At 31.5% G+C, this 18,065-nt stretch overlaps 1 protein-coding gene across 10 annotated transcripts in view; it reads left to right on the top strand.

Annotated features, from left to right (window-relative positions):
- The window catches only part of LOC116776079 (probable nuclear hormone receptor HR3), a 63,815-nt gene that overhangs the window by 26,438 nt on the left and 19,312 nt on the right, over window positions 1–18,065 (top strand). Inside the window, exon 1 of one of the 10 annotated variants that reach the window (XM_061525295.1) lies at window positions 5,216–5,255. The exons of the other annotated variants lie outside the window; for them this stretch is intronic. Coding sequence (XP_061381279.1) covers window positions 5,216–5,255 — 40 coding nt within the window. Of the gene's footprint in view, window positions 1–5,215; window positions 5,256–18,065 lie in introns of those variants that run through there. 10 annotated transcript variants of the gene reach the window in all.

The following is an 18,065-nucleotide window of genomic DNA, read 5'->3' on the forward strand; positions in this document are numbered from 1 at the left end:
TTGTGTTTTAATGATTCTATTTTTAAAAATGTATTTCTATCTAAAAAAATTCCATTATGTGTGATAAGTATCACACCACGGAGTTCTAATATGAATATTTCGTTTTCCATTTTTGAAATTTTATTATAACGTAATTGTTATATTGATATCGGATGTTCCGAGGCTGGGGAGGTTCTATTCGCGTGTATCAAGGCTCGTGATAACACGCGAATAGAACTTGAGAACTTTTGGTACGTGACTGCACTCTCGTTGTTGGTAGAGTTGTTATTAGGGAAATATATAAATTTACCAGGTATAAATCTACACTCATGTTGTTGTTTGAATTATTGTTAATGAAATATGTATAATAACTATTCGTTTTTTTAAATCGGGTCATTTGTAGCATTATCACTATACTGCCATCAATTTATTTGATTTTATTGAGTTTTGTTGGTAGGTAGAAACTTTATAAACTTGAATGTTAATTGCTTAAAGTCTGTAGAAAACTATTTATTAATCTTCTAAGTGACATAATTTTTTTTTGTTAAATATTTCATTTAACACATAGAAAACATATGGGTGTATTTCAGTAAGTCAAAAATTTATCTATTCATTATGGTATGATATAATTTACATTGATAGTGGAAGTATTTCTATCTTTTTTTTTAAATACATTATATTTGTCTTTTAAATTCACACATTATCGAATGGTATCTTTGATGAATATCGTATTAAAAAGCTTCCGAAGAACTTAATGCGAGAACGCCAAGTGATAGATAGTGTTAACGCTATTAAAACCAATTTGTCCTTAATTAATAAGTCTGCAGACGTACATTGAACCCTAAACCATAGTTAAACACAAACATTATATTTTTATACAAATGGAATCTTAATTTCAGTTAAAGGTTACCAAATGCTTAAGGAAAATCCCAAACAACAAACGCGACCGAAGCCAGCCGCGCCTTATCAACCCGTTTGTTATCTAACGAAGTGAAAGTCTAACATTTGCGACATGTCTTCATATTGTATATTAAATATTTTTGTTGTATAGTCGAATTTTTCAATATAGTTCCGGTTCTCCATCAACAGATGGCGTCACATTGAATTCGTGTAATCCGAGGAAATGCTTTCCATTTTCAAATTTCGCTTCCGATCCCCCGCCAACAGATGGCGACGCCATTAATGTGCACGTATGTTGTAACGATAACTAACTTTCACATCATATTATGTATATTTTATTTTAGGCAGCTGATGTTAACTTGTGATTACACCTGCCTAGGCGTTTCCGGTCGAGATTACATTACGTGCACGGACATACGGGGTGTCCGTGATGGACGGGTTATAACTTATGTACAAAAAATAGATATTATAAAACAGCTGAAACGGGGAATTTATATGGAATGTACGCACCATAGTAAATTTTTTCACTAGATTAATCATAAATAATAATTGTATGGAGATAATTTTGTCAAATTTTATATTACTTCTATAATATATTAGTTTGGACGAAATTGCGAATTGTAAAGGGAAATTTAAAAATTATTTATTATTCAATCGATTTAAGCAAAAATTAAATATTTGAAACTGACATATGCAAAAAAAAATTACTAACTAAGTAGCCAAAAAAATATATATGTAGTTAACTATTCTCAGTTCTTTAGATCTTTATTCAAAATATTTAAGATTTCAAATATATATATAGATATATGTATGTAAAGAGTATCTAATCGGTAATTGCATTCGTCACTTCCGCGGCTCTCAGATCTTGACTTCCGGTGTCAAATTTTTACAACACACCACTTTCACCATTCGAAAGTTGAATTTAAAATCTCGCATGTGAATTTGTTTTCTGTTGGCAGAATATATTTTTTATGATCTGTTCGTTGGGTAAGATATAAAGGTAATCGCAGAAACATCGTTGAAATTTTTGACAACAACAAAAATAAGCTATTAATGAACATTAAAAATATAATTTAACTAATTTTTATAGTGTGTGTTTATGTAAAAACATTTTATAAATATTTTTTCATATAAATTACTTATGAGAATAGAATCACTTGTCGTTTTTAAATTTCAAGGTCAATTTTTAAAAGCCTAATATTCAACTCTGAAACAATTTCAATGGGCGGTTCAAAAATAGGTACATAAAAATAAATATTTATTTCATAATATAATAATTATATAATATAGCACGAGTTATTTTTAGTGTCTGTATCTTCAATAAAAACGAAAGTGACTGTAATGTTTTGAAAGTCGCCATATAATTCGTACATTCGGAAGTAAATTAAGTGGTGTCAACACGAAATATAAAGAAAAAAAACAACCAAAATGTTAGGAGCCGTATCGAACATATACTATTATTTAATGTTTGAGGACGTCGCGGCTCATTTTACGCTTGTCGTGTACAAGATGGCGATGTGCGACGGAAATTCCCGACGACTGCCGAGCGCGCTCGGAACTAGGTCACACGCACACATACAAGGATACGTACACACACGCACCCAAACAAACACACACACGCACACGCATCATTCGGAAAAAAGTAGTTGCTTTCACACTACGCGATTCTAATGACACGCTTGTATTCGGATATCGGACATAGAATGGTCGTTATATTTAAGTAATTATTTCACTTATTTTATATGAATTAAATTAAATTAAATTTATTATAAGTTTCAAATAAATAAATATTTATTTTAATGTTTTCGAACGAATAATATAGCCATGAATAAAACGTACAGTTACGTATAGACACAGGTCATTATAGATACGACACTGACCAATTGTTTTAATGTCGGGCCTAAACTTAAAACCTAATTATGCAGATGTCCCGTCCAAGGAGCCAGCCAGGCAGGTTATCGGCGTAATAACATTTTATATTCCTGTCACAAAACTATTCTACTGTGTGAATGTTGATTTTGAGAAATACCAACCATCAGCCATCTTGTTGATATTTTGCATTTCATTACGTACTTATTATAACGTTTAACTTCGGACACAAGTTTTATGTGACATAATAATATTTGGAGGTACCGTAAAATATTTCTTCAATATATTACATACATCGAAATGTTTGTTTATTTTAATAATAACGGTTGTCCTTTCTACATGTTATATCTCCTTGGTGTGTTTACGTAACGCAGCGGTTTTATATTTCATCAAGGTCACCGAGATCGTATAAACGGATTGATACACGAATTTATTTATATGTCAAAGTTCATTGAACCTTTCCGATAACAATGTTCTAGCGATTGCTTGCTTTATTTTTATGAAAATATCATAATATATCAGATGTTAATCGTTGCAGCGCTCTCCTCGGCAGGGCATCTGTCTCTAAATATGACAATTAGAGGCATTGTGTCAATGTAGTTGTGAAGCAATAAGTTTGAATGTTACGAAATAGTCGAGGGCCCTCGATATGTTGGGGCGGAGTTGGTTAAAAACCATTCAATGGAAATTTTTTATTTAAGTACACACTCGTATATATATATATATATATTAAAAACTAACCACGATATACATTAAATTTAATATAAAATCAAAAATTTATGATATAATTTAATATTCAAATGAATAATACATTACTCAAGTAAGTCGTAATTCAGACTCAATGATGACACAGACAGCGTCTACGTTATTTAACTTTTATGTATTGACTGACTAACTTTACATTATCTAAGATCCCATCCTAACATTCCGGGATGGAGGATGTGGATTTCAGATGTTTTTTCCTCAAACACAAACGAGGACGAACCAAGGCTTTAAACTGTTCTACCCATCAAAACAAAAACGAGACAATGTTGGAGTATCGTAAATATAATGAACTGAGTCATATTGGAAGTTATCGTGTTGTGTTGCTGTAGGTCAGGTTTTAGCAATACATAAGACGCGGTTTCTCATACGATGTGCTTTTTATACATTCATATTAACTTAATTTTTATTTGTTTATAAAAAAAAAAGTTTCACACCCCTGAACCCGATTGCGTTCTTTGTATGAATTTAAATACGCATATAAATTTAAATAAATGAAAAATTACGTATGTTAATATATTTTAAGCCTAATTTTGGTAATTTCTGATATTTTATTAAGGAAATCAATTATGTTGTGCATTTCGCGGATCTCAAATGCATTAATATAAAAATATATATCAAATGGCTTACAGAAGCCTGTAACGAGGTCGCGAACTGTATCTGTGTCGGTGTGAGAGAGACGGGACGCTTCATACTGAACATTTGTTATAAATTAATTGAAATACAACTTTTTACTTCATCTCTTCCTCTATAAACTTATTTTTTTTATAATAAACATATTTACATAAATTTAGTCGTTTATAGCCACAGCTAAATATTCCACGAATATTAAGAGAGGCTTTAATGAAAAAATTATGATTTTAGTACATTTGGTTACCATTAAAAAAAAAAACTTTGGCTTTTTTTTAAATGTTTGAAAGCGGTTCTTTAAGACCACCCGCATTGCAGTACTCCATTCATAAAAGGCTGTGACATTTTTTTTTTTAGAACTATATATAGATTTACTTTTCGTCTCTTTAATAAAACGTAAAAACTTTTTATCTGCATCAGAGACGTGAACGGTGTACATTGAAAATTTTTGGTTATGAGATAAATGAGTCAGTTAATATAACTTCATAAAATTTAACAAGTCAAATGTGCTAGCGTCCATTTGTTCATTATACTGATATGAGTCACAAATAACGTCATATATATATATATATATATATATATATATATATATAATAAGTTTACAATATATATACATATATTTATAATAAGTTTAAAATCTATATATACAATATAATATATGGAATGGTCATTCGTTAATATTAATGGGTCATATGACGTATGAAATCGGAATAATGTTAGCAGAAGTGAAATTTAAGGCCTCAAAGAGTTTCCCTTTTCAGACTTTTTTAAAACTACTCGTTAAGGTATGAAACCCACATTCCACAAAAGATTAGATGCTCGCGTGTGTGTGAGTGCATGTGTGTGTGTGTGTTTGTGTATATGTATATAACAGTACGCGAGGCTGTGTGCAAAACCAACACACGCACCAGCAGTGATGTAATGCTACGTTGACGCCTCGCAGACATTTTTTATGGACTCTGACGCAACTTTTTTACAATCGCTAGGGGCGATTCTTTTGGCATTTAATTAACACGATTCTTGCTTATATTTTTTATTTTTATTAATATATATTATTTCGTCTTACAGGTAAGGCATGATCATGATCAAAATGAAGACCTCCATATCAAAAACAGGTTTGACGGTTGGAAATTACGCTTTAATATTATAATCGTGTTTGAATCCTTATTGGACATAGGCCATGTTTGAGGACAATGAAATTTATATTATATATATTTATAATAATAGAAAATGTTTGACGTCGTGTGGATCGATCCTTATACACGCACACACACAAACTGTATATAACTGTATCGCACACAGATACAGCAAGGACAGGTCAACGCACTCCGTTGCCTTGCCCGAGCGAGACAGATATACAGACATCCCCCGAGTGGGAGGAGTGCAGACTCGCGTCACGCGCTTCCTTAGCTCTTACGTGGAGTCGCACGTGTGCGACGGAGACGGATTCATACGGGCAGGAAGAGATGGCTATATAAATATTATGTTTGTTATTTCACTTCCTCTGTGATGCAATAATTTACAATATAAGCATCTATTTTGAGACAAAGCCAATTAAAATTTAGACTTTCATCATAATAGAATGTATGAGACAATAGTTATTATACGTTTAATGTGTGTCTAGTAAAGCGAGTTACTTGTAGAGATAGATTTTGGCGGGAAACTTAGTAACTGACCCATATTTCGGCGAAGTCTTTGGTATGATTTGAATGCACGATTGACGACATTTTCTTGTCGGCGTCTTTAGCCAGCGACGATACAATTTTGTCAATAAAACAATCATTATTTTCAATAACGCCATCTATTGATGAATAGCGTATATTTGTTATTTAAATTTATTATCATTCGAGCATGCCCTCATTTTCGGACGATTCACTCTGCCACTCAGTACCGAATAGCTCCAGCCATTTTGACGGTTTATCCTTTGATTTCGTAGAAGATCGATAAAAAATACCGCACTACGCACGCCCTAGTTTCCGTTTTGTGGAAATATCGTCTTTTGTGGACTACAACGCTGAGGAAAAAATAAGTAGGCTCAGATTCATGCCAAACTGGTGTCATTGAACTCCTTCAAAAAGCTGCCAGCTCGGACTGCTAGACGAAAATAGCTCTAGAGACATCGAGTGACATCCGAATTTGATCCCTGTTACATCAGGAAAGAGTCCATTTTGTAATAATATCCCTCTCCACTTGGGCTGTTTCGTTCGCAGGCACACATACACAGGCGCACACACACACTAACAGTCACTACACTTAAAGAACCAAAGGCAAAGGTAGTGATTATGTACAAAGAAAGTACGTACGAGCTTTCCCTGTGTTGGGTTACACAATCTCCGACCTCTCGCTCTAACCCACGTACTTTGTATCCCCCTCTCGCTCTATACTGTTATGTAATAACGGTTGTTGTGATTTAGCTGTAACATTTTTCTCCGCTACGCTGTTTCTATGCTAAGACTTTTCATCTACGATTCCTGGGGTCGCTATTAAAATTTTTAATTATTTCCCTTGTTCCGTTTAATCCTATATTTTTAATCATCGCCTTGGATTTCTTGCGACGGATTTAAAAAAAAATGTTTCGGTATTTCAAAAATGGAACGGCCTATAAATAAACGCATGTACCTGTCAAATGCACCTCAATACACACGTCGGTGGTGACGCGTGTGTCTGTGTGCGTGAGTGCAGTGGTGTGCCGGCCGTACATTTCCTAGTTGTTCCCCCGATGGCCCGCTTGCAACATCTATGTGAGCGGGTCCTTATTCGGCGGCAATATTCGAAATTTAAAAATAATATTTTAAAAGTGAAGTGTCAGTGGCCAGTGTTGTGTTGTGGATAAAAAAAAGTTTTATTTGGAATGAAAGAAGGTTTGGTAGAATAGGTTTTACACAACTCGGTTTTGATGTAACGTATTGTGTTTTGAGCCGAGGCTTTTCATTAGAGATATAATTGGTGTGATTGCTTTAATTAGTGGTTAATTTTCATGTGAATTTCGTTTATAATTAACGTTATGTCAGTGTATTGTTAACTGTTCTTATTTTAAAGTTCAATTATTCGCCTCGGCCCGAGTGTGTTACGATACGCGTGCTAATTTAGTCATTTTATTAAATTCTCGGAACACTCTGTCCGAACACGTGTTTGCTTTTTACAAATTATATATAAAGAAATATTCAATATATTAATTCATTGTTATATATTAAAATAGATACGGTAACTGTTTTTCTGAAAATAGGGAACATAAAAACCGCATACACAGAAGTTGATATTGGGTCCGATATCTCGGTTTTCCTATTACAGATAAGTAAAAGTAATTCACTCGATTTTACACCAAAAATACAACAAAATAAGTTTCATTATCACATATTTTGCGGTATCACTCCTTTATAATAGTTACAACACAAGTCGGGACACTGTAACATGAAAAAGATACTATTATGACTAAAATATTTTATTATGAAAACGTAAATTAAAATCAATATATAGAGGGGTACGAAATAATAAAAAATATATATATAATCAAATATGAGTAAGTTAATTGACTTAAAATAAAACGTTTTTTTCTCAACATTAATATGTGATACTATTTTTACATATACATATATATTTTTTTTTACTATAAATAATATAATTTTCTTTCTTTCCACTAAACTGGTTCGGTAATAATGTTAATATTGTTACTTTGTTCATTATAACTCACCCGTTAAGGAATGTTGCGCAAACAACCAAACACACATTACATAACAGTTAGTGTAAGAAATTACGTTAATATTAATGATATACATGTAGAATATTAAATAACTCTATATAAATGATATAAGGTTTAAATAAGATAAAATATTCCGAACATCATAATAGTTGTTATAATGCGAGCCGAGTACATCCATCCTGCTCTCGCCGATGGTTTATTTTGCGAGTTGGTAAGGAACGGCTCTATTGTGAACATTATAAAGGGTGCTCCATTTCTACCACGTGGTTGAAAAGCAAGTAATTTCCTTTGGACTTCAGCTTAATGAAAGCAACTTTTGTGTTGTGACTGCGGATTTGTATGCGGCTGCGGTACGACTGTGTGAAAAGAACATCCCGTAATTGGGGATCTGTTTCGTTACATTAAACACATTATTCAATATCACACGTAGAACATATTTATCACACTCTGTACAGGGATATTTTATTTTTTATTTTTTTTAATATATTTCTATTTTTATATTTCGTATACTATTTATTGTCTATTATATGTTTCGCCCCTCGTATGATTCTTTTAAACTTACACACGTGTTCCTTTGAGATCCATCTCACATCTGCACCCCTCGCATCAATGAAAATGCTTTCCCTTTGTCCGTTTGTGTTTCACGTGCTCATAGAAGTTTGTTAAATTTCATTGCATTCATCAAAACCCTCTCTGTCCTTACAAAAATCCGCGTAGTATTGAATTAAAGGTTTCATTGTATATATTTTACTTGATAAAATTATTTCAGTACAAACAGTCGTACAAACAACAATACGGTTGGTGCACTGCAGTTTTCTTGAAATGTTGAATTCGTTGATTTGCGAATAGTTAGTTGACTTTGTTTTGTGTTATTATCACGAACATATACATATAGTACTGACTCATATATACACTACGTATGCCATCATAATAGTATGTTTCTGGCTTTATTTCCCTAAAGTAAATGTCCCGTCAATTCCATTCAATCCAAGCCGTAGTATAGGAGTTAATGAATCTCATCTCATCTCATCTCATCTCATCTCATCTCATCTCATTCTTCGCTTCATATCTATTACATAGTAATAATATATCTAATTGTGTGTGCTTCCTGGTTAGGTCACAATGACCTCAAACTTGAATCGTATACAGGTCAAAGGTCGCTCTACATTTTGGTCTGGAATGCCCTAATCTGACCCCAGCGGCCTTGAGCCTCAAGTTCACCGGCTTGGGGTCACAATTTCGGTCCTGACCCACTTTGTTTTTGTTGCAAATCGTTTGATTACATTTAAAAACTTGCGATTTTCATTTGCTGTTGACCTTATCCGTGTTTCACTGATCACCTACCTCGTTTAAAATTATTTGGAAAAAAAAAATTTGCTCGAAAAAATATATATTTTTTTCCTATTTTTTATTTTATTTACTAAACTACAGTCACCTGATTTGCTTTCCCATTAGTTCCGTTCCATATTAATTATAACGATTTTGCCTCAAAATTTTATATAATGTATTTGGGTATAAGCATTTTATTAAAAATATTTACCAAAAAAATGACTCGTGAATTGAAATTGAATTAGTTGTAAAATATTTCTATTATCGTTGTCCAATTCCTGTTTCTTTCTAACTCGGAAAGGACGAAATTCACCAAAACATTGAAATCCAAAAATTATAGTCAATTTGTACTGTGATATTCATATACAAAACTTTACAAACAAACGGACAAACCTTGAAATAATTATATTAATAATATAAAATATATATATCAATTAAAGATATTTTTTTTATTAAATTATAATTAATAATATGTCTATGAACATTATTCCAACACTAGACATTTCGCGATTTCGCCGATTGCGCAACACTGTCTGCAACACGTGCGGCTCACATAACGTTAAGACGGATATTATACAACACGTTCATGTTAAGAAAATATACTAAATAATAATTTATATTATTATTATAATCAATTAATTTTTTTTAATTTTTTATAATTTTATGACAATATGCTATATATTTTTTTTTTAATATTTTCTAATTTAACGGATCTAATTTCTGTAATCACGTACGAATAACAGTGATTTTATATAAAATGTAAAACGAGGATTTGCCTTTATAGTATCAAATACCCAATATGTCGTGGAGAAGATTTTTTTGTTGAATAGTTTGTGGTCTAAAGGGTTCTTTTGTAGAGGCTGACCTTCAAACTTGTAGGGTCTCAGAAACTTACAAGAAAAGCTTTTGAGAGTTGAAGTCGTCAGAATTTTTTTCTGAAAACCTTTTTTGTATAAAGGTTTGTACATTTTTTTTAAAAATGCAACTTATATTTCAATTTATTTCAACTATTCATCGGGGATCCTTAAATATTGTTAAAAATGTATGGTAAACGTAATGCGCCATCTAGTGCGCAGTAGCAACATTACATTCAAGAAGCAATGAAATATGTAAATAGATACAAAACATTATATTATAATTAAGATATTAATAAACAAGATTAACTTAATGTTTCACAAGCTCTGCATTTTTGTTCGATGGTTGGTTCTGAAACCTGCCAATAGATGGCGCTGTCTGTAATGCCCGAGTGACGCATTATGGCATTTTTATCGCCAGTCGCTAAGCCCCGCTAATCGCACGTTGACCGATTGCAATGTTTTCCTTATTATCGTTGTCCATAATTATACATCGATAATCTAATAATAAATAATGATATACACATTGTATACTTATAATATATAAATAAAAATAATATTATTTTTTTATATAGAATTAATACGACATGAAAAAAAAATAAACATAAAATCAGGATGTAAACGATTTAATCGAAGGATCATATTTGTATTTTATTTTAACAGATAACATCGAAAAAATATATTGATTAAGGTATAAAAAAATATGAGAACTTCATCAGGAACGTCCTATCATAGCTAAACTTCAATGCATACATACTATTTAATGGGGAATATGAATTCTTAGAAGATAACTTCAATGATGTATCCTTCCTCCGCACAGTCGCATACCATTATAGTGATTCTTATACAGCCAGCGTCCTTATTTCACGGCCTCTAATGTATTTACGTGTTTATTTATAGATAAAAAAATTAATCACGGAGATAATGCGCACTGTAACTCCACAAACATACATACAACTACACATAATTTAAGATATAATAAAATTATATACGTACATACAAAGAAATTAAACTTAAATAAAAATTATTGGGAAAAAAATTTAAAAAGCAAATAATTATTTATATGCACAAAATTAAAGATTTCTTTTCAAATAATTTACGTAGGTATAACTAGTTTGTGCCCGCGACTTCGTCCGTGCAACTTCGAAATTGGACTCGGAGAGAAATATATAAGAGGTGTTTAAAATATATATATATTAACTAACCGTCAGTGACTTGTATAGTCTGTGTGAAGTGGCTTCATACACAATATAATTACACTGTGATCCCGCGAGAATTACACTGAATTTCGGGATGATTGATGCCTCGTGTCCTATTCTCATATCTAAGCTACGCTACTATAAACTTTAAACAAAATCCGTTCACTACTTTTTGTGTAAACGACCAACAAACATACATCCTCACAAACTTTCCCGTCTATAGTCAAAGCACACACAACATAAATTTTCCACAATCCAATAAATCAGAATCCCCTTTTGTTCGGTAATTTTAATTTTTATATACAGTGTTTTATCAAGCACTTTTTTTATTTTCATTATCTGTGACAATCAATCATAGAACGAGTTCAATAAAAAACGGTCCAGCCGCCGTCATTTAAAACAGTTATCTATGATCTAATTGCTTATTTGAATATTTTTATACAATTACTCATGTTTTAAAATATACAATACTTCTCTTATATATTAATATATGTATATAATATGATAATAGATATATTATAATGGCTTTACGATCACTATTATAACGTCTCTAACAACTTGTAGTTCTTGTTGTGTTAAAGGCACTCGTATATAATGTAATGAAATGAAAATTAAATAGTTCTTATTAAATTAATAAGGCAAGGAAATAATTACCACAGAAACATAATATTTTTTTTACAAAAATATTAATCAATTAAGTTGATAATTAAGTGGTAGATATATATGTATATATATAGGTAGTATGTCATAGGTAGTCATAGGTAGTATATATATATATATGACATACGCTCACCCACACACACACACACATACACACACACATACATATATATATATATATATATATATTTAGCGCTTTTCTTATATGAATTATATCCAAAGAACAAACACAAGTATCGGATTCAAGATTCCCAATTTTATTCTGAATTTCCCATTACGGTATCAGGTATATTCGTGTTGCTAAAAAACTAAGTCGTATTTATTATTAAAGGAAACTTTTTTAGTACGTCATTGCAGACGCAGGTATTCCAGAAAACATATAATATATAATATACATATATTCCTTAAAAAATCATACTTTCTACAAGATTTCTTTAGTGAAGCGGTTAGATATATTTTTTTTCTCTTAATTAAGATTATGGTGTATATAAATATTAGTAGCTTTCGTTGTTGATTTTTAATAATTACTAGTACCTATAACTTGCCGCTCATATAATATACATAAATGTTCCTTATTTTCTTTTTCATTTATTTCAATATAATATCGAGTTATATTTAAAACCTGACGTCAGTAATAAGCGGGTTGTAAAATATAAGTCATCATCGGCTTTGTTGAGATAAAGGTCGTCGAACTCAGGTTTGGCAACGTTTGAACTTTGGTACTGCTATTACTCACGAGATGGCGGTGGTTTTAAACGTTTTTTGTTACTAAAATTCATTTACATTTATATAAGATTCCTTAATATGAAACTGTATTTATACATCTCTTTATTTATAATAAGAGCATATAAAATATCTTTGATAAGTAATTTATTCACTCTCATTTAGGTATTTTATACATTTATTATTTTGTTGTATGATTTAGTTATTAACAACTTATGTATTGTAATGGAAACAATCTTGACATATATATTATTAACAAATTTTCCATGTTACATATAATTTTAATATTGTATAACTTATATATACATATATAATATCTGAACAGACAACCCTAAATACACAATAAGGTTATCGATACAATTCTCAAACGTGACTTATTAGTAATTATTAAAGTCATACATTGTATTAAATCTATTAAGTCCTTTAAAAATAGTCTCCTGTATAATCTCGAGCGGTCATTATCCTGTGATTGACCTTTAGTTCCGCTCCTCCGCCCTAGATGGCGCCCGTCGAGGGTTCGTATCCAAGTGCGGGTTCGCATCCGAGCCGCGGGTGCGTTGCTCCTATCAAAGTGTTTGACCCCCAATTGATCATGTTCAAAATATGAGGAAAGTGTTATATTAATGCCCTTCCGGTTGTGTAAATTGATTTGTTATTTTATCGGAGTCGTCCTCGTCGTGTTTTATATACACATTACTATGTAAATTAATATTTGTAGAGAATTTTTCATTTATACAATAATTAATTCTGGACCACGTTTTAAGCATCTGCGTGTGATCATCTGTGAAATTTCATCTTAATGATGACCATTTAATTATTATAGAAAAAATAACTTGAACCTCCCGTTAAATTTTCTAACAAGAACCGCAAGTATTCTAAGTACATATGTTATATTTCACAATATTTTTCTGGGTCATTGCACTCTTTTGTTAGTATGTAATTATGACACATTGTTCGTGTTTGAGGTCAGCTACCTTGGCCTTATCAGGTTAGGGATACGTCGATATTAGTATGGGAGAAAATTACAAACTTACACTTACAACATCTTATACGAACAAAATAGATTTAGTCCTAATAAAACTACTGAACACATTTTGATGAGGTTTCATATATATAGATATTTGATTTGATTATTGATGGGGAATAATAGTGGGGCGTCACCATCACCCAGGCTGATGGGACGTTTTGTTATTGTCGTCTTTATCAACGTAGGGTCAATGAACCGGGAAATATCTTGTCAATTTTATTAATTGTTTGTAATTAAAAGTAAATTTGTTGATAACGTGTGTTGTGTTCAGTAACTCCTTATACATATTTAGAATATATTTAGAATTAATTCGACAGAATCACACATTTCCTATTGCTGTAATTGATTAATTATAGAAAAATTATAATAAAATTCCGTCCCTCTCGAGCGTATGCTAAAGTATTGCTTGCCTTTTTCACTATAAATATGACGGGGTCAACGTCCCCCGAAAACGTAAGTTCAACGATCGTCCGACGCTAAGTTTAATGTACTGTTCAATTTCGCTATTTCATGAACATTTTCGCCAATCTCTATATACAGATGTATCTCTTTTGGTCGTTGCTGAGAAAATTAAAAAAAAATATATAATTAATTCGTTACGTGTATATAGTAAATATAACATATATGATTCGTAAAAAAAACGTAAATTAAAAAAAAAAATTGCACCCAAAAATGTAATGAAATTACAGAGAAAGCCTATTAATATAAATAACACATGAAATCTATTGTTATCCTTGGGTTTTTATTTAACGACACGCTCTGTAACAACGAGTTTACTAGATGGCGAATTTTCGGCGGTCGTTCACCTCCGGGTGATCGAACGAAAGTAACTTCAATACTCTTTAAATTAATATCAAAGAATTTCTCTACATACAAAGTTATTTTTTCATACAATTACTCTATTTTCATAACTTTATTTAAATATTTATTTGAGTAATATTAATTTTATTTTACTTACGAAGAATTAATTTTATATATATATATATTATATAATAATTATTAATCTGATTATAATATTGGAATTCTGTATGTCTGTTTGTCTGTTACACGTGATATCCTAACTGAGACGATGTCAGTGAAATTCTTCACATGCACACATATAGGCAAAAAACACACAAAAAAAAAATTCTAGCCTATTGAATACAGAGTATCCACTCGTACACTATTCTAAATGGCAATGTTGTATAGGCGGGTTCAATGACACGGGTTGAATGTGCCGAAATTTGAACGACACTGTCCGATGACCGTTGTACTTCCGCAAAGTCAGGTACGGTTGTCGTAGGTCCTTCTGGTGCTGGGTTTTGAGAAATATTGGTGATGGGTTCACGAATTTTGGGACTGTCATTACGGATAGCGGCCGGGTTCGACGGTTCTCAGTCTTTCATCACTGTCATGATTTACAGGATCTTCGGACAGATTTATTTATATGTATATATATATATGTATATTTGTAAATATTACTTTTAATAAAACATGTTGTTTATGAAAAATTTATTATCGTACTCTCTATATAAACGTCACAGCTCACAGTTGTTTCAACATGATATGCGTGTGTTGTTTTATATTGAGAATACATTGTATATAAAAATATATTAATTAAAAAAAAAAAAACATTTTAAAATTTTGTATACAAAGAATTTTATGTCAACTCATATGTTTATCGGAATTTTTCAGGTTAAGTTTGTTTTAGTGATTATTTTAATAAAACCATTGTTATAAATATATATACGTAACACGTAATAAAGTGGCATTTTAATTTACGACGAACAAAATATTCACAAACACGTAGCATATTTTGAAATTTAACGTTTTTATATTTAACGTTAAAATTAAATTGAAATAATCCATTACTTTAAACTTTAATACAAATCAGAAGTTCCAATTCTTATTTGTTATAAAAATTTTTTGAAGTTGTAACAAAAAGTGTACAAAAGTGTACATAAGTGTATAAAAGTGATAAATAATTCTGTCAAACTAATTCCAGTGTTTGGACAAACGATGAAAATTACTTGGGATTAATTTGGCCTACCATCAAAGACTGGCCATTAATTATAATGATTGTCCACATCGTGTACTGGCTGGATTAAAAAATTAATAATACTATGAAATAAAAAATAAATATATTATACAAGTAGTTGTAGTACATAAGTTCGCACTCGCAGAATAAATACTTTTATAAAATAAATTGAATAGAAGTAGCTTATGTTATAACTATTACATCGGCTATCTATAAGATAAAGTTGTATCAAAATCGGTACAGCCATTTCAAAGTTTAAATACAACAAACGGATTAAGATTTCATTTTTAAATTGTTGTAGGTAATAGGTACATACCTACTTTCATATGCTTCAGTGGAAAGCTATTTATATGAAATTCTCAGTAGTCATTTTAATTTAATTTATTTCTATACATATATGGTGATATTTAACAAAAACATATTTGTATAAATATCTGTATGATGTCGATATATAAAAAATAAAAGTTAAAAAAGATTTTGACACACTCAAGACCAAATCGTCTGACTGAGTGTTAAAACAATTGTCATTTGTCGAAATAGCTTCTAATATATTAATACTTCTTGGACGTCATTAAAAAAAAAATTACAATATATATATAAATATATTCGGACGTTACTTTTTCTAAACGTCAAATTTTATAATGTCATCTGTCAGATCCCATTAGTGACGGCGCGCAGTTCGTTAGTGAGGTGACGTACGGGGAACCGAATGGGCGGCAAGGTCGCGGTGACGTACATGTATATATAGTTCAGCATCGTGCAACGACTCCTTGCTCCTGTACGCCCATGAACCCCTGGTACTTTTCTAGGAAGAAACATATTTGTCTTCATATTTCGGGACAAAAAAATAACTAATAATTGTGGGTTAAATTTACCAATAAATTTGGATACTTCAGTCTCATTATCTTCAGTCATTTCAAGGTTAAAAGGTCACCCAATACATCCCCCGCCCGCTGTACGAGACATTTGATTTTACCGAATCGAATTTAGTGTAACGGCCCTAATGTTAGTTCATTAGACGACCTCGCGGCCGATACCACTAAGGGTGGCGTACAATGACGGATGTTTGCAATGTACAAACAAACTATATATATATAGCAAGATATATACTACTTACCGCTTTATATACAGAGTCATAATGTTTCAATAGGAATAATCGCGGCAAGTGAGTAATATATTATATTCAATACAAAACAAATCATCAAGTAAGGCAGACGTTATAAAAGACCATTTTGAAAAAACAATTAGTCACCTGCGAGTCGGAGGTGTCGATGTGTGTGTCCCTCTGTCTGTGTCTGTACGTGTTGTGCGTGCGTGTGTGTGTCTGTCTCTGTGCTGTGCTGTGTGTGTCTGTGTGTGTGTGAGTGCGTTCAGCGAACTCTATTGCACAGTGGAGCAGCCGTTGACCCACCACGTGGGTAGGATGGCGTCTTATCGCGCGGTGGCTTCCCGGTGCCATTTTTGTTTCATAACTCCCGCGCTTTCGCGTCCTTTTTTTTTTAAATTTCGTACAAACAGAATTTATTTTAACTTAAATTGTCCATCCACGAAGCTTCGTTTTTTTTTTTTCATTATTTTAATAAGCACGTGTTAAGTATTAAATAGGTGATGCGATGTTTGATAGATAAAAAATAAATATTAAGGCAGTAGTACACTATGTTATTGTAATCAGTTAAGCCGCGTTCACATTATAGGGATATTTAATTTAGGACGTGGAACAGAGAGTGTTTTCACTTTTCTAATGTAACAGTAACACATTTAAATGATTTATTAGGCTTATTAGCCTCTTAGCGCGATGTTTGTTCAATAACTTTACCTATTTGGGCATAGGCTATTATTTTAGTGGAGTAACGTGGAATCAAAAACACCATAATAATTATTGGTTACTGTGGATTGATTGAACGGTTTTATATTGATTATAAAATATTTAAGGCTTCGTTCAGCTCAGATGATGGGTGATACGTTTTAAAAAATATTTTTCATCGATAGTTTCCGAGGTCAGCGGGGTGATTATTATGTTTATCAATTTTATCATAATTTCGGTGTGAAAGTATTTCAAACTTGTATGTATTAGGAGTGACAACAATATAGTAAAATATTTATGAAGGATATATGTGACGAAATATCTCAAAACAAAGTTTTGGAACAAAAAAAAATGTATTGTCTGTTAGAATAGAAAATAAGCTAGTGACTTATACCGATAAAGATTCATTGTGGTGGAATAATCTCCGAAACCGTATTACGAAATATTGAAGGGAACAGTGAAACCACTTACATTGGATTAGTTGAAATGAAACACCCTTACGTATTATAAAACTATTATATATATAATATGCTTAAAACATTCAACTGTACAATATGAATTTTTTTTTTCTTTATAACTATGAGTCTAAAAAAACATGTAGTTTAAAAATCG

Source organism: Danaus plexippus, chromosome 28, assembly GCF_018135715.1.
Source record: "Danaus plexippus chromosome 28, MEX_DaPlex, whole genome shotgun sequence".
Classification (NCBI taxonomy): Eukaryota; Metazoa; Arthropoda; class Insecta; order Lepidoptera; family Nymphalidae; genus Danaus; species Danaus plexippus.